Below are 22,382 nucleotides of genomic sequence, written 5' to 3' on the forward strand. Positions count from 1 at the left end.
TCTCTGTGTAGCCTTGGCTGTCCTGGAACTCACTCTGTAGACCAGGCTGGCCTCAAACTCAGAAATCCACCTGCCTCTGCCTCCCAAGTGCTGGGATTAAAGGCGTGTGCCACCACTACCCGGCAGGACGATGTGATTTAAATGGAAAGAGGAGAGAGTCTAAGAACAGGAAGCCAGAAACAGAGTTGAGCTTTGATTTTGACCTTTCTTTGTCTCTGTGAGTTTGGACATGATCCTAGCATCTCTCTGGACCTCAGAGCTGGGTGCCCATGCATCCCTCTTGTCATGGCTTCTAAGGAGGTAGACGTTTGAGGATGGATGGCTTGAGCCTAAAAGTCCGAGGCTAGACTGGCAGCATAGGTAGATTCCCGTCTCAAATAAGAACAACAAAAATCCCTGAGCATCAGCGAAACGCGTTCTCTATGCATTCTAGTCTGTCATTCTGAACTGTATGGCAGAAACTGCCATGTCAGGGCTCATTCTCAATACTTGGAGTCTGGTTCTTACCACAGCCCTCATCTGGACTCCATGACCACCATCCTCTCCTCAGGCTTGTGTGTTTCATAATGCTTGCAAGGTCTGTTTGAGGCCACAAAGCCATATTACACGAAGTGAAAACAGACAACAGTGTGGCAGAATAGATTTGCATGTCATTCGTTACCTTGACCGAATGGCTTCAGTTTCATAGCTTCCTTTCCGAGGGCTCGAACGACCTCACTGAAAAATCAGCCCTGCAATTCTTACTGGCTACCGCTAGGTGACAGTAAGAGCTCAAAGGTACAACTGGCAAAGGCAGGGCCTCCCTGAAGGTTCAAGTTGAGCTCAGGTTCGAAGAATGATCGGCTTATTGTAATGATGGCCCATGAGCTGAGTGGGTATCCACAGGCAAAACAGAGCCGAAAACCGAGAGTCATCGTCACCTACTTACGGGAGCTGGAAGTGCTTGATTTTGGTGACCAGCAACTTGTAGTGGGCACCATGGGGCGCCATGGACGCTACATCTACAAAGATCAGCTGCTCCAAAGGGCCCGTCTCATTGGTTGCTTTTGAAGGGCATAGAGTGCGGCTGACTTCCTGGTAGTTGTAGCTCCTTTGGTATCTGTAGCCGCGGGTATAGACAACATCAGCAAGGAGAAGGAGACACAGTGAACACAGCCAGGGAGAATGCTATCTCACACTACGCCCCTCTAATCTGGCTTCAAGTCCTATGCTTTCAATTTCAGGCTGGGCCCATTGATAGCAATCCTGGAACTCCTATCGTTGACATCCATCGTATGACAGGGACATAGAGACTATTATGTCCAGACCAGTATCCTTAGCAGTGTCTATATTCCATTAAGTCAGACTCCCAAGTCATTCAAGGAAAACCACTAAAATCTGAGGAAGGAACTCTTCTAATTAAGCAGCCAACGGAATCTTTTCTTTTTTCAGTTTCACTGATTTCAAGTGAAAACAATCAAACTTCCGTATTTAACACTCAAATTCCAGCAGCTTTAAAAACCATGCAATCACACTTCAGCTGCCTGTTTCTCTACACCTTCTGGGCTTTGTATGGATGCCACAGTGCTTTAATGAACTCTCCATGGCACAACAGGTACTCTGCCAGGGCAGAGAGTTCTGTTGTTTTTCATAGCGTCTTCCTGAACCTCCCTCTTGGCTCTGCTCTGTAAATACCACTGAGCGAAGAGTGCACACAGAAGAGACTTTTGAAGATGGGGTTCATGCTGCTTGTACGTCGACTGGTATGGGATGATCCATTTTCAAAAGAGGGGATAGAATATTATGATAGGCCATTGTTCAAATGGCCTAGCCACTGAAGTGCTAGACAGAATGCTCATCTGAAATTCAGAGAGAATAGAAATGTATACCACTGATCAGCCTTGGGGCATCCACTGTTTGCACTTGGCATGCACTACCCTGGCATTTGGATGCCTGAGTTCTCTTCTGGCTAAGAGGGAAAAACCAGACAAAACAAAACAGAACAAAACAAAACAAAAAACCTGGCTAAGTCTAAGGACATTGTAGAGTGTCAAATGTAGTGAAGTTGCCTGGGCGGAGAATACTTACAGTCCTTGGAAGAGCAGAGGGACCTGCCAGGACAACACTTCTTTCTGCTGGCGAACCACAACCAGGACTGGGTAGTCCAGGTTGTCAGAGGAACTGTTGACATGCACCCGCACGGCTGTCACCTGTGAGGCAGGCGAGAGCAAACTCACTGACTCCAGACATTTCTTCTCATGACAGGCACCCCAAACGCCCCAAGTTGTCTTTTATTATCCGGAGTGGGTCTCAACCTTGACCACATGTTGAAGTTGCCCCAGGAAATAATGGATGCATTGGATATAATCTGCTTAAAAATTCTGATTCAATTATTCTGTGATGAGGCCAAATTACGGAGCCTTCTCACAGCAAGCTTAGGAGTTGGAGCTGAGCAGCCGACTGACATAAGGCTTCAAGAATAACTCCAGAAGAGAAAAAGAAAGATGGATGTATTTTTTCTTATTTGAATATAAATAATATCAAAATCACAATCCCCAACACACTTCATAGTCTACAAGACCCCCCAGCTGTTGATAAACTTCGGGTATGGTAAATCATTTTGTTTCCATTCTTTTTTTTTAAACAACCCACGAGATGGTCTGTTGCTCCCTCTCCATCCTGCAGAGCGTCCCATGGAGGCTGAGTCCTTCCTGCTCAGGGGTAAACAGGTCGCTAACATAACCGTCCTCACCAGCAGCTCACAGAGCACACAGGGTGATCGTGGATGAAGCTGAGGCTGCTACTGGAGCTACAGGGCTTTGTTATTTTCCTTAAAAAATGTACAGTACCATATGAAATATAGAAAATAATGAAGGAAAATAAAGAAGAGTAGAAGAGAAACTAAAACTTACATTACACTTACTAAACGTGACATTTTAATTTATGGGTCTATTGCTTTTACTCTCTCTTCAAAGTGTCTTCATTAGGGGGCTGGTAAAATGGCTCAGCAGCCAGCTCAGTGGTTAAATCAGAATTCAGATCCCCAGAACCCAAGTAAAATTCTGAGTGGGCCAGGTTGCCTTTCTGCCTTGGGATACAGAGACAGGAGACCCCTGGAGCAAACTGACAAGAGGGATTAACTATATCCGCTTTGTCTTTGTCTTTGTCTCTGTCTCGGTGAGTAAGCTTGGCAAGTTAGTGAAGACATCTCTCATTCATTACCTCCAGATACACACATGTACACCTGCACCTACACATGCAAACATGCATGTACACAGGCATGGCGGTGGGAGGTGGGGCAAGCGCTCTCTCTCTCTCTCTCCCTCTCTCTCTCTCTCTCTCTCTCTCTCTCTCTCTGGGAAGAAAGATCTATCACACATGCGGGCTGAGAGGAAACAGACCCAGCCAGGGTGTTTTACCCTAGCACTTACTTCTCTCCGTTCTCCCTGACCAAGCCACTGCTTCACGTTTTCAGTGTTAGGACAGCCAAAGAGTTACTTATTAATTTGATAAGAAATGCATGCTCCCGAGGGAGCATTTCCTGTGCCTACAGTGTGTCTCCATGGAAATTGTGTTGCAGCTGATAATTGCTCAAATCACATCTCTAGTGCAGACCTCTTTGTTAAACCGGGATTTCTGCCGGCTCTGCCTCTCAAACTTAATGTGGCTACATGGAGTCTCACGTTTCCTTCACTTCTGATTTTCCTTTCTGTGACGAGAAGTTTCATCACAGCTGTTCATCTGGTCCTTTCTTCTGCCACTTCACACTGCTCTCATCTATTCCTCCCTCCCTTCTTGTTAAGCTCCACCCTCAATGCCCTCTTTGACTAAGCTCCACCCTCAATGCCCTCTTTGACTAAGCTCCACCCTCAATACCCTCTTTGACTAAGCTCCACCCTCAATACCCTCTTTGACTAAGCTCTACCCTCAATACCCTCTTTGATGGCCTCTTTTCTCTACTGATTTGAGTCCCTCAGTGCTCTCCTTGGTCTCTTCCCTCAGGGCTGCATCTCTTAGGATGTCAATTTCATCTGTCATTCCCTGTTTAAGAGACCTAAAATGGTTCAGAAAAATATTCGGTCTTATATCAAAGTAAGAAGAAAGCTATAATAAATAGATCTGGATTTTTCATCTTTGAGAACTCCCAACAAATATATTTTATTTTACCCATACTTTCTGTTTCCTTCACTGTATCCTGAAACACACACACACACACACACACACACACACACACACACACACACACAGAGCTTATTATTCAATTATCAAATAGTTCAATGTATATCTCTAAGAGATAGGGCTTCCTTAACAAAATCCATAAACAGGGGTTAGATAGATGGCCCAGCAGTTAAAAGCACTTGCTGCTTCTGTAGAGGACCCAGGTTCCGTTCCCAGCCTCCATGTGGTAGCTCACAACTGTCCTTAACTCCAGTTCTGGGGAACCCAGTGCCCTCTTTTGTCCTCTGAGGGTACCAGCCATGCATGTGGTATACATACAAGTTGATAAATATCTATATACATATGGTAAAAATAATAAATCTTCAAAACATAAACGGTATGATCTCAATACTATTTGAACTCTTTTGATTTATCTGATAGTTGTATGAGTTTTTCAATTTTTCAGATTTTTTTTCAGTTTCATTTTTAAAATGGGGTACAAGGCCAGACAGTGGTGGCTCATACCTTTAATCCCAGCACTTGGGAGGCAGAGACAGGTGGATTTCTGAGTTCGAGGCCAGCCTGGTCTACAGAGTGAGTTCCAGGACAGCTAGGGCCTCACAGAGAAACCCTGTCTCAAAAACCAAAAAAAAAAAAAAAAAAAGGGTACAAATTAATTTGATTCACACACTGTACCTGTTTCATCTTGTCTGATACCAGTCCTTCATTCTTCTTAATTGTTGACTAATATTCCATTGCACAAATATATGTATATTTTATTTATCTAGTCTTTGGCTGATGGACATTTGTGTTACTTATACACTTTGAGTATTTACAAACAATACTGTTATATCCGTGTACCAACCTTGTGTGAATATATATTTCCACTTCTTTTTGCTATAGACTATGATTAGATTTCTGGAAAACATAGTACCTCTGTATTCAACTTTTTGAGGAGCTGCCAAAATGTTTTTCAGAGTTGTATCATTTAACACTCCAGTAATTTACATATTCAGCAATCTTCCTTGTTTCATTACTTCTTTGCCAACACTTGCTGCTATCTTTATCCCAGCCCTCCTAGTGGGTAAAAAGCTATATATGCTATTGTAGACTGCACAGTATTTTATTTTTATTTCTTTGTTTCTGTTTTGATTTTTAGATGGGACTTCTCGAGTAGCTTGAGGTGGCCTTGAGCTCATGATCTCCCATCCTCTGTTTCCCAAGTGCTGGGATTACAGGTGCATGCATGCCCTTATGCCTAACTGGTATTTTAGCTGTTAGTTTCACTGCCGGGCTCTTCTAGGAAGCTGCCAGTATTGTTTTCAGAATCCCCAGAGCCTAGCAGAATAAATTACCTTAGAAGCAGGTTGACTTTTTAAATTGTAGTGCAAACATTCTAGTACTAGACAGCATATGTGTTTACAGTGAGGTTTAACCTACTCTAAATGAACTTAGAGCAGTCAGAACCCAGGCAAACAGAGGGATTCCTCTTTCCTTTCATTCACCTAGATGCCACCTCCTTCTTAGGGACCTGGTGCCAGAAGGGGGTTGCTCACATTTTTTCCCCACACTTCATTATATAGCAGAAATTCTTGAACATTAGCAAATTCCCACCTCCCCAATTAGGGTGTGTGTGTGTGTGTGTGTGTGTGTGTGTAATTCAGCTGATGAAGAACGAACCTCAAACTATTCATTTCTAAGACATGCTGGTGGGCAGTAGGTGTACCTAATTTGGGACCTACACTTTGGAAGCACTATTCTAAAGCCATCTCCCGATCTACTGGCTGATCCTACGTGCCATTGTGAGATGCCCAACCATGAGCTCAGCACTGTTTCAGCAGCCTGGGAGCTCTTTTGTTGGAACTGATGTGGGAGCAGAAAAGCTACATCATGGCTGTATTAAGCCCATCCACTGCCCATCCATCTCCACATCTTGATCTTCCTGGTTGGGTTATCATAATCCAATTACATTTTTTATTACTTAATAATGATCTTACCAGCCAAATAAAAACAAACTCGGAGATACTGACACAATACATTGCACAAAAGATTCTAGAGTATGCGGGCTGGAGAGATGGCTCAGCCATTAAAGGCTAGGCTCACAACCAAAAATATAAGATTCTAGAGTATGCATTGTTTGTCACTGAGCAGTTTTGCAAGATGAACAGATCAGCCATTAGGCAGAGGAGAGGATGAGGGGCCTGCTCAAACCCTGCTTTGCCTTCCCAGAAGCTAACGAGCAGCTGAGAAAAATGGATTATGCCTACCACAGTGAAGCAGGCTGTGTGAAGACAAAGCTTAATGAAGGGCAGATACTGCCCACGCTGAATGGCCTCTGCCACCTTGTAGTTCACCATTCTCAAGGTCCACGTTGTCCTCCTGTTGCTTTTATTCATTGACATGGCAAAACAAAACAAACAAAAACCCCAAATCACAGATAGTGTTTCTTCCTGTATTTACTACAAGCAGGGAATCACATTATAGGCAAGAGAGAATTATGCAAGTATTTCAGCTTCTGGTAGTATACAGATTATGTTTTGAAAGCTTTGAAAGCTTTGAGACCCTCTTTTTAATCTTTTATGTCATCAGGGACACACTCAAAATCGGAAGTGATACATTGTTCTTGCAAATTAAGAATGAAAAACGAGTTTAATTCTAAATTGACTCTGTTTTTGCTAAAGACTGCAGCTTCTGCTGGTTGAAACAGCCAGAGGCTGTTGGCTTCCGTTATTAAACATGGCAGTATGTGCCCTTTGATCTTGAAAAACAGATCTACTAGTAACAAAGTTACAAAGTGTTTATGGATAGTCACTTTGCTAATGTGTAACTACTTAGCTAACCCTGTTGTGGTTACTAGATGTTTATCTGTTGGCTTTCAGATCCTCCCATCCATCCTCCTCCCTTCTAGTGCTCCCAATAGTCAGTATACTCAACTCAGGAACTCTGGGAGGAGCTGGAGATACATCAAAGGGAACCTTCCCACAAAGAAGGCATGTTATCTCATAGGTAGGACAAGTTTTGAGCTGAAGGTTTTGTGGGTGGCTTTGTGTCCCCCTCCCTCCACTGGAAGTCCTGCCTGGCTGCAGAAGGTGGCAACTTCAGTCTTCATAGCCTCAGCTGCCAGGAGTCTCAGCTAGGGTAACTCCCAAAGACTCCCAGGAGTCTCTCCTATCCTGTCCCAGGTTTCTCAACCTCCTTCCCACACCTGATCCCCATACCCGTTCCCCTTCTGACACCCAGTTCCCTCCCTCCATCCACTTCCAATGTCTATTTTATTTCCCCTTCTGAGTGAAATTCAAGCAACCTCCCTTGGGCCTTCCTTGTTACTTAGCTTGTTCAAGTCCTTGGATTGTAGCATGGGTAACCTGTACTTTATGGCTAATGTGAGTACATACCATGCATATCTTTCTGTGTCTGGGTTACCTCATTCAGGATATTTTCTAGTTCCATTCATTTGCCTGAAAATGTCATAAGGTCTTTGTTTTCAATACCTGAATAGTTCACTGTGTAAATGTATCACATTTTCTTTATCCATTCTTTGGATGAGTGACAAGATGCAATAGGGATAAAGATGAAGCAGAGATGACTGGCCCAACTCGAGACTCATCTCATGGGAGAGAGCCCACCCCTGACACAATGATACTCTGCTATGCTTGCAGACAGGAACCTAGCAAAACTGTCTCCTGAGAGGCTTCATCCAACAATTGATGGAAACAGATTCGGAGACCCATGTACAACCATTAGGATGAGATCAGGGAATCTTGTGGAAGAGTTGGGGGTAGGATTGAGGGAGCCAGAGGAGTCAAGGACATCACAAGAAGATCTACAGAGTCAACTAACCTGAGTCCATTCGGGCTCACAGAGACTGAACCACCAAGTGAAGAGCATGCAGAAGCTGGACCTCAGCCCCCTACACATTTGTAGCAGATTTGCAGTTTGGCCTTCATGTGGGTCCCCAAACAATAGGAGTGGGGGCCATCTCTGACTCTGATGTCCCCCTTTGGGTCCCCTCATCCTAGCTGGGCTGCCTTATCTGGTCACAGTGGGAGAGGATGAGCTTAGTCTTGCTGCAACTTGATGACTTGATGTGTCAGGGGAGTTGGTACCCATCAGGGGCTTTCCCTTCTTTGAGAAGAAGGGAAGGGAGTAATGGGATAGGGGGTGTGAGGGTAGGGTTGGGAGGAGAGGAGGGAGGGAATCTACAATTGGAATGTAAAGTAAATAAATTAATTAATAATGAAAAATGCTAGCTAGTCAGAGTGTGGTAATGCTATGAGCAGGTGCTGTGAGCTCACACAATGCCTACCCTATGGATAAGTCAAGTAAGTTGCATGGAGCTGCCTGGTCACTTTTGAATGAATGAAGTTGGCTCTTCCACACAAAGCTCTGCTATTGCCTGACTGGGACATATAATTGTGGCTTACAATGTTAGAAAGCATTCTGCCTGGGCAGATGAGAGGGAGATCATCTATCCAACTCTTCCACTTACCGATGAGGAGCCTGAGACGTTAGGTAGGGCTTGGCCACAGATACTCAGGTGCTCAAGAAGCATGGAAGAAAGCAAGCTTCCCATGATGCAGCTGCCACAAATGCTTGGCCAGAGGATAACGGCATCACTGTTTTGACTCATTGACTCCAACAAACGCCACTATGAACCTTGTATTATCTCACCAGGAAACCAAGATGCTATAGAAGCACCACACATGACAAGAATAGTACCATACAAGACAGCTACATGCTAGAAAGTATGTGTACATTTGTAACAGACTGGTATTTTAAACAGATAAAGAACTCATAATAAACAAAAAACAAACAAAAACCCCAACCAATAGAAAATTGGATTAAGGATGTGTGGTGTGGTTCTTTGAGTAGAAATGGCCTCATAAGCTTTATATATTTGAATGCTTGGCTATTAGGGAGTGATGTTAATCGATGGGAATTAGAAGGTGTGGCCTTGTTGGAGTGAATGTGTCCTGTTGAAGTGGGTGTGGTCTTGTTGGAGTAGGTTTGGTCTTGTTGGAGAAAGTGTGTCACTGGGGGTGGGCTTTGGGGTTTCAAATGCTCAAGCCAGACTCTCTCTCTCTCTCTCTCTCTCTCTCTCTCTCTCTCTCTCTCTCTCTCTCCCTCTCCCTACCCTCTCCCTCCCCTTACCCCTCTTCCTCTCCTTTCTTCCTCTCTCTCTCTCTCTCCCTCCCTTCTCCTTCCCTCCTCCATCCCCACAGCATCTAAAGAGTGAAAACATACTCAGCACTTTAGACTCGTCATAAAGATGAAAGAACCCAGATGCCCCTCAACAGAGGAATGGATACAGAAAATGTGGTACATTTACACAATGGAGTACTACTCAGCTATTAAAAAGAATGAATTTATGAAATTCCTAGCCAAATGGATAGACCTGGAGGGCATCATCCTGAGTGAGGTAACACAATCACAAAGGAACTCACACAATATGTACTCACTGATAAGTGGATATTGGCCCAAAACTTAGGATACCCAAGATATAAGATACAATTTGCTAAACGCATGAAACTCAAGAAGAATGAAGACCAAAGTGTGGACACTGTGCCCCTTCTTAGAATTGGGAACAAAACACCCATGGAAGGAGTTACAGAGACAAAGTTTGGAGCTGAGATGAAAGGATGGACCATCTAGAGACTGCCATATCCAGGGATCCACCCCATAATCAGCTTCCAAACGCTGACACCATTGCATACACTAGCAAGATTTTGCTGAAAGGACCCAGATATAGCTGTCTCATGTGAGACTATGCCGGAGCCTAGCAAACACAGAAGTGGACGCTCACAGTCAGCTATTGGATGGATCACAGGGCTCTCAATGGAGGAGCTAGAGAAAGTACCCAAGGAGCTAAAGGGAACTGCAACCCTATAGGTGGAACAACATTATGAACTAACCAGTACCCCGGAGCTCTGGACTCTAGCTGCATATGTATCAAAAGATGGCCTAGTCGGCCATCACTGGAAAGAGAGGCCCATTGGACACACAAACTTTATATGCCCCAGTACAGGGGAACGCCAGGGCCAAAAAAATGGGAATGGGTGGGTAGGGAAGTGCGGGGGAGGGTATGGGGGACTTTTGGGATAGCATTGGAATGTAATTGAGGAAAATACGTAATAAAAAATATTAAAAATATTTAAAAAAAAGATGAAGTCTCAAATGTACGATCTCACCATGCTTGCAAGGCTATGGAGTAAGACAGGATCTCTTGACTGCTGCTAATAAAAGTGTTATTTCATGCAGCCGCTTTAGGAACCAAGTAGAAAATCAAAGTTGGAGATGAATTCTCTTTTCACTCCTAAGTTTATAGACAAGAACTTCCACACTTGAAACCTTGAATAAGAAATTTCACTGAAAGCAAATGAAACAAACAAAAGAAGCCACACCACAGAAGAACCAAAAAATACAAGCATACGGCAGAACAACCAAAAATACAACCGCAACGGGAGGCCACACCCTGGTTAGAAGCGAATGCCAGGAATATGGATTAGAGTAGACAAAGCTCACAAAGAAAAACTGAGAGAGAACAGGATGGCCAGGAATCCACTCTCTACCGTCCCTTTTAGGTAAACTTTGTGAGTAAGGAAAGCAACGGCATAGGTCTATACATGCACATTTAATAAAATATACATACACAGAAAGAATAAAGAGCAAATGTGAAATGCTAGAGTCTAGAAACTTGAAAGGATCTGAGATTTTAACCCAGTTGCCATGTTCAACAATACTGGGGAAAAGACAAAATGTCCCAGTTGGAGATGAACAGCTTGTCACAGCACACAGGGTCAGCGTCACTGTCCCTTGCTGAGAAGCCTGAACATGACATGAGTAGGTCCAGAAAGATGCCTAGGTACATGCAGTAAGTTGCTCTACAGGAGAGGAAACCTGAGATTAGAGGACTTAAATTGAGTACCTATTTTAGGACAGGCAAGAAACCTGCCTTTAGCTCTAGAAGGAGGCATTGTGAACTTTATAATGCTGTTTGCAAAGCAAATATCCTTAAAATAACAAAAATAGAAAAACATTTCAGGGCTGGTGAGATGGCTCAGTGGGTAAGATCACCCGACTGCTCTTCCGAAGGTTCGGAGTTCAAATCCCAGCAACCACATGGTGGCTCACAACCATCCGTAACAAGATCTGACTCCCTCTTCTGGATTGTCTGAAGACAGCTACAGTGTACTTACATATAATAAATAAATGAATCTTTAAAAAAAAAAAAACATTTCAACCAACCCTTTCCTGTAAGAGATCCATAAAAGACTGTCTTCCACAATGGTGGGCTTGAGGGGTGACCAAAAAGGACAAAGGTGACGATAAATGAAACCTCTTTATGTCTCACACTGAGTTGCTGCTGCACAAATGTTTCTCACATTGTTTTCTCCATTTTTTTTTTAAAATCTGTGATGCTTTGTAGTAACAAAAAACAAGCTTAACATTCTGGCCTTTGGGTTTGCTTCTGGCTGAGAGCAGAGAGTAAAGAAGAATGGCCAGGAGCTTCAGATGAAGCGAGGTGTGGATGGGGCAGTAACCGGCTGGGCTAGATTCTGCATGGTTGGGTTAGAGTTCTAGGATCACTATTTACTCATATCTGATTTGTGTGATTGTATATCAAATCAGGTGAATGAGGGTAAGTGTAAAATTGTGATGACATCAAGACTTGGGTTTGGGTACTTGCTCCAACAGAGTGGTGGATAAGAAGGTAAGGGTCTGAGAATGTTTTACACAATTCATTCCACCTCACCTTGTCACCCGTGGTGATAAAGTCACTATTCTTTTAATACAAGGAGGGTATAGTGCCCGTGGAATTTCATTTCCTGCTTTTAAGAAGTAGAAAAGAAGTAGAATGGGGGTTGTCAGGGGCAGCAAATGCAAAGGGGCAGCATGGTGAAAAAGCATATTTGGAGGTGATGTGTTCGCACCTTCTCTAAAAATGATGTCCTGGGGTGGCCAAACTTTAGAGATATTTAGGGAAAAAGAAGGCAGTATTTCGGGGTTTAAAGGAAGAAAAGAGATATAATTGCTCAGCTGTAAGTATCTTTAGATCTTCATGTACTCATGAGGTATTCCACATAATGCAACATGTGATTAACTCTGTGCGGTTTTCTAATCCATATCGTGCCAATTTAATTCTTGAGCTAGGCCAGTACAATGTCAAAGGTATACTTTGGCATCTACAGTGTCAACCATACAACATATAGGCTTTCAGATTAGCAACATGCATTGCTAAAGATTCCTGCATCCTTCTTGGCTTTCTAGAGCTAACCGATACTCTGTTGTCTAGACAAACCACAGTCCACTTCTCTGTGGTCTCCTTGAAGAGCATATTTGGTTGCTCTCGATGTGGGCCAAATGTGAGTAAAGTTGTTGTAAATATTTGTATGGATTCAAATGATCAGCTTGTTTTGTTTGTTTTGTTTGTTTGTTTGTTTGTTTTTTAATGGTTTTCGAGACAGGGTTTCTCTGTATAGCTCTGGCTGTCCTGGAACTCACGTTGTAGACCAGGCTGGCCTTGAACTCAGAAATCTGCCTGCCTCTGCCTCCCAAGTGCTGGGATTAAAGGCGTGCACCACTACGCCTGGCTAGCTTGTTTTGTTAAATATCTGGACTGTGATGGCTGGATTAGACAGACTATATTTAACTTCGTAAGGCCTGTCAGCATCATCTTCCAAAGTGATCATTTTGTGCTCTCACCAGTGATAAACAAGAGCCCAGGATGTACCACTCTTTCAGGACACATACTGACAGTGTTTTGAATTTTAGAATGTCCCAGATGCGCAGTGCTAGCCTCATTTTCATTCGTAGTTTTTAAAGAATATGTGCTGTCGAACATTGTTTCATAAGCGTGTCTATCTAGTTATCTTCTTTGATGAGGTGATGCTTAGACCTTTTGATTATCCTTAAATTGAAAATTTCAATTCATTGCTGTTAAGCTTTGAGGGTTTTGTTTGTTTATTTGATTTTGTATATGTTAGATACCAATCCTTTGGTAAATATAAGTTTTGTAATATTTTCTCCCTTCTTGTGATTTGCCATTTTATGTCCTCAACATCATCATACACAGGGCATACATTTTACATTTGCTGAGGGTAATACTTTGTTGTCATATCTAAAAAGTTGTCACCAAAGCAAATGTCACGTAGATGTTCTCCTCTGTTATCTCTAGGAGTTTTATAATTTTGCATTTTACATTTAAATATATGACCCAAGTAACTTAATTTTTATGTAAGATATATTAAGAGCTCTGTCTAGATCAACAGTTCTCAACAGTTCACAGGGGCCACATATCAGATATTTGCTATTACAGTAGCAAAGCTACAGTTATGAAGTAGCAACAAAAATAATGTTATGGTCGGGGGGGGGGGGGATCACCACGCTGTGAGGCGGTGTAGTAAATGGTCACAGCATCAGGAAGCTTGAGGACCACTCACTGCAACAAAAAACAAAACCCAACAAACAAACAAAACAAAACAGAAAGATTTTCTGTCTCACTCATCTGGGGAGACATGCACTGTTCCTTCTTGACTTATAGATAGCCTTGGTGAATGATCTCCATCACTACAGAGATGATCTCTCAATTGGCAAGATTTTGCTATAGAGTTTCAATAACACCAGTGATGGAGGAGGGAAATGGCTTTCTCCTCCTCCTCCTCCTCCTCTTCCTCCTCTTCCTCTCCCTCCTTTTCCTTTTCTTCCTCCTCCTCTTCCTCCTTCTCCTCTTCCTTTCCTGTTTACAGTCAGTAAATGACTGTGTTGATTTCATGACTGTTATTTCTTTTCTTCAGCTTGGTTGTCAGTTAGGTCTGCTTGCCTTTGGAAACGTAAATGGGCTTGCAGTTGGGGTTTTTCTCTCTTCTTTTTCCATTACTAAAAGAGACTTATGAAAGAAAGGAGCTTGAACCTAAGGGCTCCAAGGACCTTTTAAGTCATCCAAACTCTTCCCATTTGACATGGAAGAAGACAAAAGCAAGGTAAATATTAATGATTTCTTATCCAAAATTGTGTGCGAGCTATTCAGGCTTGCGTCTGCAATCCCCACACTCAGAAAGCCAAGGTAAGAAGGCCTAGTGGCTGAGACCATTCTGGGCTTCATATAGATACCCTATTTCAAAAACAAACAACAAACAAAGCAAGCGAATGAACAAACAAACCAAAACAATGTGACTAGTTTGAAATCCAAGAGTGTAACTTAAGTTTTTAAGAACATTTCTTCAGCATCTTTCCACAGAACCTTTCTATCTCCCGTAAGAGCTCACCTGCTATACTTTTCATTAACAACAAAAATAAGTTTAAAATACCATGATCAGACTTTCAGACACATCTCTTTATTATGCAATTTAAAAACCCTGTGTCTGGCTTCCTTACATTCACTGGAACATGAGACAAGAGGTTTATGGTTACTGTTTTCTTACATGGATCGTTTGGCCATCCATTGTTTGTGTATCTATCTCTACAAGCAGGGCCTGCGGTAAGTCACACTGTGAAAATGGCAGGTTTTCTTCAGTGTTTCATTGGCCCATAGCCAGCCAGCCTCCAATAGAGCTTAGAAGGCTTGTCACCACCCCTTCAGGGTTTCCTGTCCTGAAAGCATGAGGCCAATCATAGTCCTGAGCACCCAGCCTGTTATTTCAGCATAAGCCTTATCTCTAAGAACTAGTATTTCCAGATCCCCACTGAGCAGCTAGGAAGATAAGCTATGACAAACAGGGCTAGCCTTGTGTTACTGTCTTTCGAGATGAACTGCCTTGTTGTGTGGACGGTGTTAACTCAAGGCTATTTTGATTAACTTCCTGGCTGGGAACACTTTATGAGAATGTCACAGTTTTATTTTATTCTTGTCCAGCACTGGTTAAAAGAAGCCACATTTGTCTTTCCTCTCTTTTCACTGCACCTTTACCGAAGAGGGAGAATTATGGGTTTCAAGGAGAAAGCACAGGTTTACTTGGGTAGCGAAGCACTTGAGGGATAAGGGGAGTCAAGCAGTGGGGATGTCCAGATATACAGAACTTTGGAGAGATTTATAGACAGAAGAGTTCCAGGGTAGCTTCGAGGTGTAATGACAATGGCTGTGGGAGGAGAGGTGACACGGGATCAAGCACAATTCTTAGCTACAAAGAAGAGAAGCAACTGACACGGTAGAGAGCTTATTAGTAGGGCTGGACTAGGACAATGGCTCAGTCTGTAAAGTGGCCGCCATGCAAACGTGAGGACCTGAGTTCAGATACCCAGCACCTAGGTAAAAGCTAGGGATGACAGCATGCATCTGTAACCACAGTGTTAGGAGGATGCAGGCAAGCGGATCCTGAGCTCACTGGCAGCCAGCCTAGCCAGCTGATGAGCCCCAGGTTCAGTAGAAACTGTCTCAAAAATTAAGGTGCAGAGTGATAAAGGAAGACATTCAGTGTTGACCTTTGGCTTCCACACCCATGAGCCCACATGCATACATTGTGTGTTTGTGTGTGTGTGCATATGCACATATACCCAGGATATTGAATAGGTCATGAACCCGAGTTATCAAGCCTAGACAACATTTGGAGACCAAGGTGACTAAGCTGCAAGATACTGTAGCAACCATCATGAAGAAGAGGAATGGTTTAAGGGGGAGGCTCAACTTGGCAACACCTAACGGTTATTGGATATTGTCACTACCAAGTACGTTTTATGTTGTCCCCATCACCAGCACATTATAAATCTCTTCCCATCTTTGTATCACTTGCTCAGCATTGAAAGTAGTGAGTAGATGCATCTGGATACTGAGCATGGGCCATGTGCCTGTCCCTTTGACATCCTAGGTAACCTAATGTCCCACAAAATCCATGAAGCACTTAGCCATCGACATCAGTGGTTTGGGATGCCTTATTTGCCTGAAACTAGCTCTACTACAAGTCCTCAGGGGTCATGCTGAGGCTAGAACATTTGTTGGACTGTGTGGACCCAGACACAGACAGATCAAGACGGCAACGAAGGAAGATGAGGTGCCACAGCCTTCTATTTGTGTCCAACTAAAGATGTGCCTCTCATCTGATAGCCAGAGAAGACACCAAGGGATGATATGTCACTTCTGCCTTGATGTTACTGCAAAGTTAGAAATGGTTTATGCTCTCCAATGTGGCCTTTCTAAGGTCCCTTCTGTTTGTCTCAAGAATTGTTTTCGTGGATGTTGAAGAGAAAGCTGCTTATAGTTGCTTAGCTCCATATTGTTTACAAAGATGTCAATTTCCTTAGTAACATTCACAGTCACAAATACTTGTTGAAACTTATAAATGACATCCATCTAGCGATTCTACTATAGAATAAAACCATGATAAACACAATCATATTACAACTCTTACAATCATTACAGTAATTTTCTAGCATGTTCCACTTTCAGAGCATTACTTAAGTAGGCCTTCAAATGGCTCTAGGAGGAGTTTGTCTGTAATGCACTCAGTCAGTGTATAAAAAAGAAAAAAACCCAGAGAATGAGTCCCTGGGTTTAGTCTCAAGCCAAAAAATAGTTATTTTTACCTCTTTATCCCCCTCACAAGAGCAAGGCAAAGAGATGGCACAGATAAATATGGGGGAGGGGGAGAAGCCATGCACAGATGAGCAAATCTAGTTGGTTGATAGGATGTCCCACCAGCACAGGCTGGTGCTTCTCTTGAAGGAATGGAGCCTGGAGATGCTAAAGCCAGAGGGACTCCACTGGGATTGTGAAACTTGTGTATAACCTGTGAGGAAGCCTAGTAAGATGGAAAAGCGTAGCTGTTGGTGTGGGAGGGCCAGGCATCCCATGACAAGTTTTAGTCTTCTAGACATATCTTTGATACCAGTTCCTAGGACGATACCCAGGCAGCATTTCCTACGTGTGCTCTGCAGAGCAACAGGTTCTGTAGAACAACCTTGGTGTTGCATGCAGGCTGGATTTCTCCTGCCCTGCTCCCAGCATGCCCCCGCCTCAGGCTCCTTTGGTATGTGCATACACATTCTTCTTCCTGCCAGTCAGTTCTGCCTTCTCACACTTTCACTTGGGAATCAAGGATGCTACAAAGCAGCCTTCGAGCCCAGAGTGGTTCTCCACAGGTGGTGTGGCAACAGGGCAATGCCATTTGAAACCTTCCAAAGCCTTTCCATTGCTCTCAGGATAATGCCCCAACCCTCTTAACAAGACAGACCACATCCCAACTGTAACAGCCCTGTGTGCATCTCAGGCTCCAGACAAATGCATTTCCTCCAGTTTTGCCACTGCGCGTCTCGGCCTTCCTCCTCCTCACCCCGTACCTCCATCCACAACGGCCTTCCCTTTATTTGGCCACGTTTTCCTTGCTCTGCTTTCTCCCTACTTTTCTGACTTTTAGGAAAACCTTCTTCCCAAAGTGTCTTCACTATCCTTCCCCAGAAACTTCCAAGTGAATTAAATGATTGCTTAGCTAACACTGTATATAAACCACCCATCTTTACAAAGATAGTAACCACATCTACACTGCTGTCCAAACACTGCCTCACACAGAAAGGAATCAATATTTACTGAATGAACTAAGATCACCCCCAAGCAGCCAGCTTGCCTGTGTTGTTCAGTATTCCTGGCCCGCCCACGATGACACATCCCTTTAATAGGCAACCTGTGCAGGCTGGAATTGAAATTTCTAATATAACATTTTGATAATAAAATGAAAGATGAAGGCCTATAGAAAAGGTTTCATATCTAGGTTATTGATAGCATAATGGAACTAACACGACGTGGCTTACACAGCGTTCTTGGAGGCAAAAGCTCTGGCTCGGGAACATTGAGAATCTGACAGCGGGAGGAATAAGAAGGCCCCAAGGGATAAACTGCTCTTTTCAATGAGATGAATGAGCTGTTCCTAGAAGCCATGCCATAAAGGGAAATGGCAATCCTGCCTGTGAGGTACCCCTCTGCTCCACCATTTGGGCTTGTAAGCTCGTCTCCACTGCAGGTAACAGATAGTCAATAATGACTGATGAACGGCCCAGAGCTCTTCTGTCATTTGAACCCAGGGCATCGGAAGAGTGGCTTTGCCTTCTTCTCCTCTTGGTGTCCTACAGGACAAACACACTGCCTCCCACCATCTTCCATCTGATAGGTGACACTACCCAGGGAAGTGAAGATCTGGGTGTCACAGTGCTCACTCTCTATTTGAGGAAAGTGAGGTCAACCCAGACATTTTATACTAATTTGTTCAAAGCCATACAGATGCTGGTGGGAGGAAAGAAAAGAAAGGAGGAAAGAAGGAGGGAGGGAGAGAAGGAGGGAGGGAGGGAGGCAGGTAGGCAGGCAGACAGGTCTTTATATCTTCCTTCACCATAGCCCAAGAATGTAAAAGATAGTTCCAAAACTGAATGAGGCTGATGGGACTTTAACCAATTCTATGCGTAGCCACCACAGGGATCATGTTAACACCGAAGTACGCTGTGTCTGAGGCAGCTCAGGCCCTGCCTCAGGTATGAAAAGCTTGATAAGAGTGACTTCTCAGGAGGGATGCTGTACCAGGTAGGGAAGCAGGAATCAGGACTAAAGGCTGCTTTGCTTGGGGACAGTTGTTCACACAATTGTCAAGACACAGGGGATTTTTAGGAGATTAAAAAAAAAATTCTGTATGCTACCATAGCAGTGACACAAGCATTTCTTCAGGCCCATGGAACTGGGAAGACTGATGGGAGGGGACACTGATATAAGCGATGGACAGTCAGGGGATAACAAGTGCAGTCATGTAGCAGTACTGGGCCATCGGATTGATCCGAGTTATGGATAGTGGAAGCCAAGGGTGGATGTCAGCGAGAAACAAAGTAGAAAGAACATGTGTGTTTATCAGAAAGGGGGAAGGGTCAACTTCCATTTTTTTTGGGGGGGGGAGTTTAAGACAGGGTTTCTCTGTGTAGCCCTGGCTATCCTGAAACTCACTTTGTAGACCAGGCTGGCCTCGAACTCAGAAATCCGCCTGCCTCTGCCTCCCAAGTGCTGGGATTAAAGGCATGCGCCATCACGCCCGGCTCAACTTCCATTCTTATTTTTGCAGGTCCAGGATACTAACTGCAAGTGCCCAGAGAAGGCTTTTTATTCGCCTGATAATGCTGGATCATCTATCTCATTTGCTGCCAGTTTTAGAAATAAAAGTGTTTTATCTAAACGCTTGGAGTATTTCCGAACCATAGGCAATCCTCACCCTTTGCTGTGGTAGAACTCTCGGGGTTGGACACTCTGTCATTTCTAACCATCCTTGAGGCTAACTAGAGAGAGAGGATTCTGTAAAATGGGGATTTGGGTACTAGCTGGTCATCTAAAGAGAAAGAAAATGTCCCACTTCTGGCCACTGGGGCAAGGAAGTGAATGATTGTAGCTCTCTTATTAGTAAAGACAGCTTCTTTTTAGCAGTCTCCAGATACATTTGCAGTACAAGCTACCTTCAAGCCAGCTTCACGCAGTTAAATCGTCAGTTAATAATGTCCCATTCAATGTTGTACAAGATCAGAATCGCCGTGCCCTTCCTCCTAATAGAATCAGTTTCTTTGTCTGCTGTTATCACTCAAATGTATTGAATGAATAAAAACTCAAAGTAAGGAATTACTTCGGCAAAATCTTTGTGTTCATCTTACTGTTAACAATTTGTTCTTCCATCGGGGTTTTTGAGACAGAGTCTTGCTATGCATGCCCTGCTGGCCTAGAACATGAAATGTAGCTCAGGCAGGCTTTGAACTTGTAGCATCCTCCTATTTTTGTCCTGGGCTTACATGTATGTACTGTGAGCATTTAAAGGGTAACTTATGTCTGCTGCATAAAATGGCTACTTCTCCAGAAATGAAATACCTTTCCATTTCTAATCACAATTATCTATCTATCTATCTATCTATCTATCTATCTATCTATCTATCTATCTATCTATCTATTATTTGGGGGTAGGGCATGCACAGGCCAGAGTGTGCTCATGGAAGCCACAGGATGACTTTTGGGAGTAGATTTTTGTCTTTCTACCATGAGGGCCCCTGAAATTGAACACAGGTTCTTAAGTGTGACGCAAGGACCTTTACCTGCATCTCACCAGTGTCCAAACACTTTCTGTTAAAACAGAAACCTATTGCCTTTGTATAAATGAATTTTATACAGATTCTAGACACCAGTTTATTTAAGCCAAAAAGATCTTAGATGGGTGATTTAATAGAATGTGATGCTCTTATTGCTGACTCCAATTTTTAAGCAAACTATAATCATGTGTACCTCACCTACACACTTAAATAATCAACTAGTTCATTAAGGAAAGATTTAAAATTTTCTATTTTCACAATAGCTAAGAAAAACGTAGTGGTGATTGTCTTAGGGTTTTAGGTCTGTAAACAGACACCATGACCAAGGCAACTCTCATAAGGACAACATTTAATTGGGGCTGGCTTACAGGTTCAGAGGTTCAGCCCAGTATCATCAAGGTGAGAACATGCAGGCTTCATCATAACCTCCAGGCAATTATGGTGTAGGAGGAGCTGAGAGTTCTACAGCTTCATCTGAAGGTAACTAGAAGAAGACTCGCTCCCAGGCAGCTAGGTAGAGGGTATTAAAGCCTATGCCCACAGTGACACACCTACTCCAACAAGGCCCCACCTCTTATTAGTGCCACTCCTTAGGCCAAGCATATACAAACCATCACAGTAATTAAAACATTTTTTTTTTCTGAGACAGGGTTTCTCTGTGTAGCCCTGGCTGTCCTGGAACTCACTCTGTAGACCAGGCTGTCCTTGAACTCAAAAATTCACCTGCCTCTGCGTCCCAAGTGCTGGGATTAAAGGCATGCACCACCACACTTGGCTAAAACATGTTTTTATAAACCTGAAATGGATGGTTTTTATTCTATCTTCTGTTCTGGTAGTCTTGTGTTATATTTGATATTTTCCTATGCAGACACCTTAACTCTGATAGCTCATTAGCTATGCCTTGGAGCAATTTGTACCACATTCCTACTGTGTTGACATGGAACTTCTGTTAGCTCCAGAGTTAAACAATGACAGAAGAGCCAGCCATCGTACTCTGGGGCACTTCATGGCAACCTGTAACACCAACATCGAGAGGCTAGTTCTCTTTGAAAAGGAGATGGAAATGCTGGCATCTTCCAACAGCATGTCTCTTCAGGTCTTTTAGACTAAAATCCACAGCAAACGAAGACAGGGGAGATGCTGTATGCAGCCAGCTGAGACCACAGTGGGGGGAAAGAAGCAGAAAATCTTTGTATATTGTTTCAGATGTTTAAAATGTCCTGTTAGAAGAGGCCATCACAACAGTAAAAATAACACCAAGAATAACCCCAAACAAACCCACAGCAGAGCAAGCGTATTGATGTGCCACTCAGCAGGAGGGACAGCTAGAGAGAACAAAGGAGCTGGAAACCAAGCTCAGTGCATGTACATGTGACTGGAGAGCGCACACACCCACACACCACCCACACCGCACACACCACCCACACACACCACACACACCTGCACACACCACACACCCACACACCACCCACACACACCACACACACCACACACACCCACACACACATACATACCACACACACACCACACACAGACACACATACCACACACACACCACACTCACACACACACACACATACACACACACACCACACTCACACACACACACACACACACACACACACACACACACACAGACACACCACACACACACACTCAGAGAGAGAGAGAGAGAGAGAGAGAGAGAGAGAGAGAGAGAGAGAGAGAGAAACAGTTGGAAACAAAACTTCTAAGCAGTAGAAAGACTTTCTAAATTGGGGGGAAAGTCAGAAAACGGTAAACTTTGCATCTGTTTGATTTTATAAAACAAAGAGGGTTTTTGTAAGTAGTGAAAGGGAGAAAAACACTGGTCCCCATTTTTCCTCCAACATCCATCACTTCTTTATCTACTGTCTTGACTTGGGTATGAATAAAAATATTTTCACTGAGAAATATTTAAAAGATGCATAAATCACAGCAGGTGCCTTATAATCTAGAGAAAATATGAAGTTTATCATATTTCAGAGACCACTAATAGACATTTATATTTTGCAAAACCAAACCAAAACCAATGATTCCTTTAACTGCAAATTCAAAATCGAGGCATAACACGCTTGAGTGGTCCCTAGAGATTTGAACTTGGGACTCAATATCCGACCTGGAGGTTGAGACTCAAAGATTATTATCTCAGTGATAATCTTTTCTCTTTTAATAGTTCTTTAAAGGCCACTGAAATC

General features: G+C 43.3%; 1 protein-coding gene across 7 annotated transcripts in view; it reads right to left on the reverse strand.

The window, feature by feature from the left end:
• Positions 1–22,382, reverse strand: part of Sidt1 (SID1 transmembrane family, member 1) — a 93,036-nt gene that overhangs the window by 58,697 nt on the left and 11,957 nt on the right. For 5 of the 7 annotated variants that reach the window (XR_003951795.1, XR_875822.3, XR_384572.4 and 2 more), the window contains exons 2-3: positions 2,068–2,189; positions 929–1,099 (exon numbers count right to left, since the gene is read on the reverse strand). The exons of 1 other annotated variant lie outside the window; for it this stretch is intronic. Coding sequence is in view for 3 of the 6 variants with exons in the window: in NM_198034.3 (NP_932151.2) it covers positions 929–1,099; positions 2,068–2,189 (293 nt within the window). In the remaining 3 variants the exon portion in view is untranslated. The remainder of the gene's footprint in view (positions 1–928; positions 1,100–2,067; positions 2,190–22,382) is intronic. One more of the 7 variants, XM_017317034.2, reaches the window with a different exon arrangement.

The sequence above is a fragment of the Mus musculus genome, chromosome 16 (assembly GCF_000001635.26).
Source record: "Mus musculus strain C57BL/6J chromosome 16, GRCm38.p6 C57BL/6J".
Taxonomy (NCBI): Eukaryota; Metazoa; Chordata; class Mammalia; order Rodentia; family Muridae; genus Mus; species Mus musculus.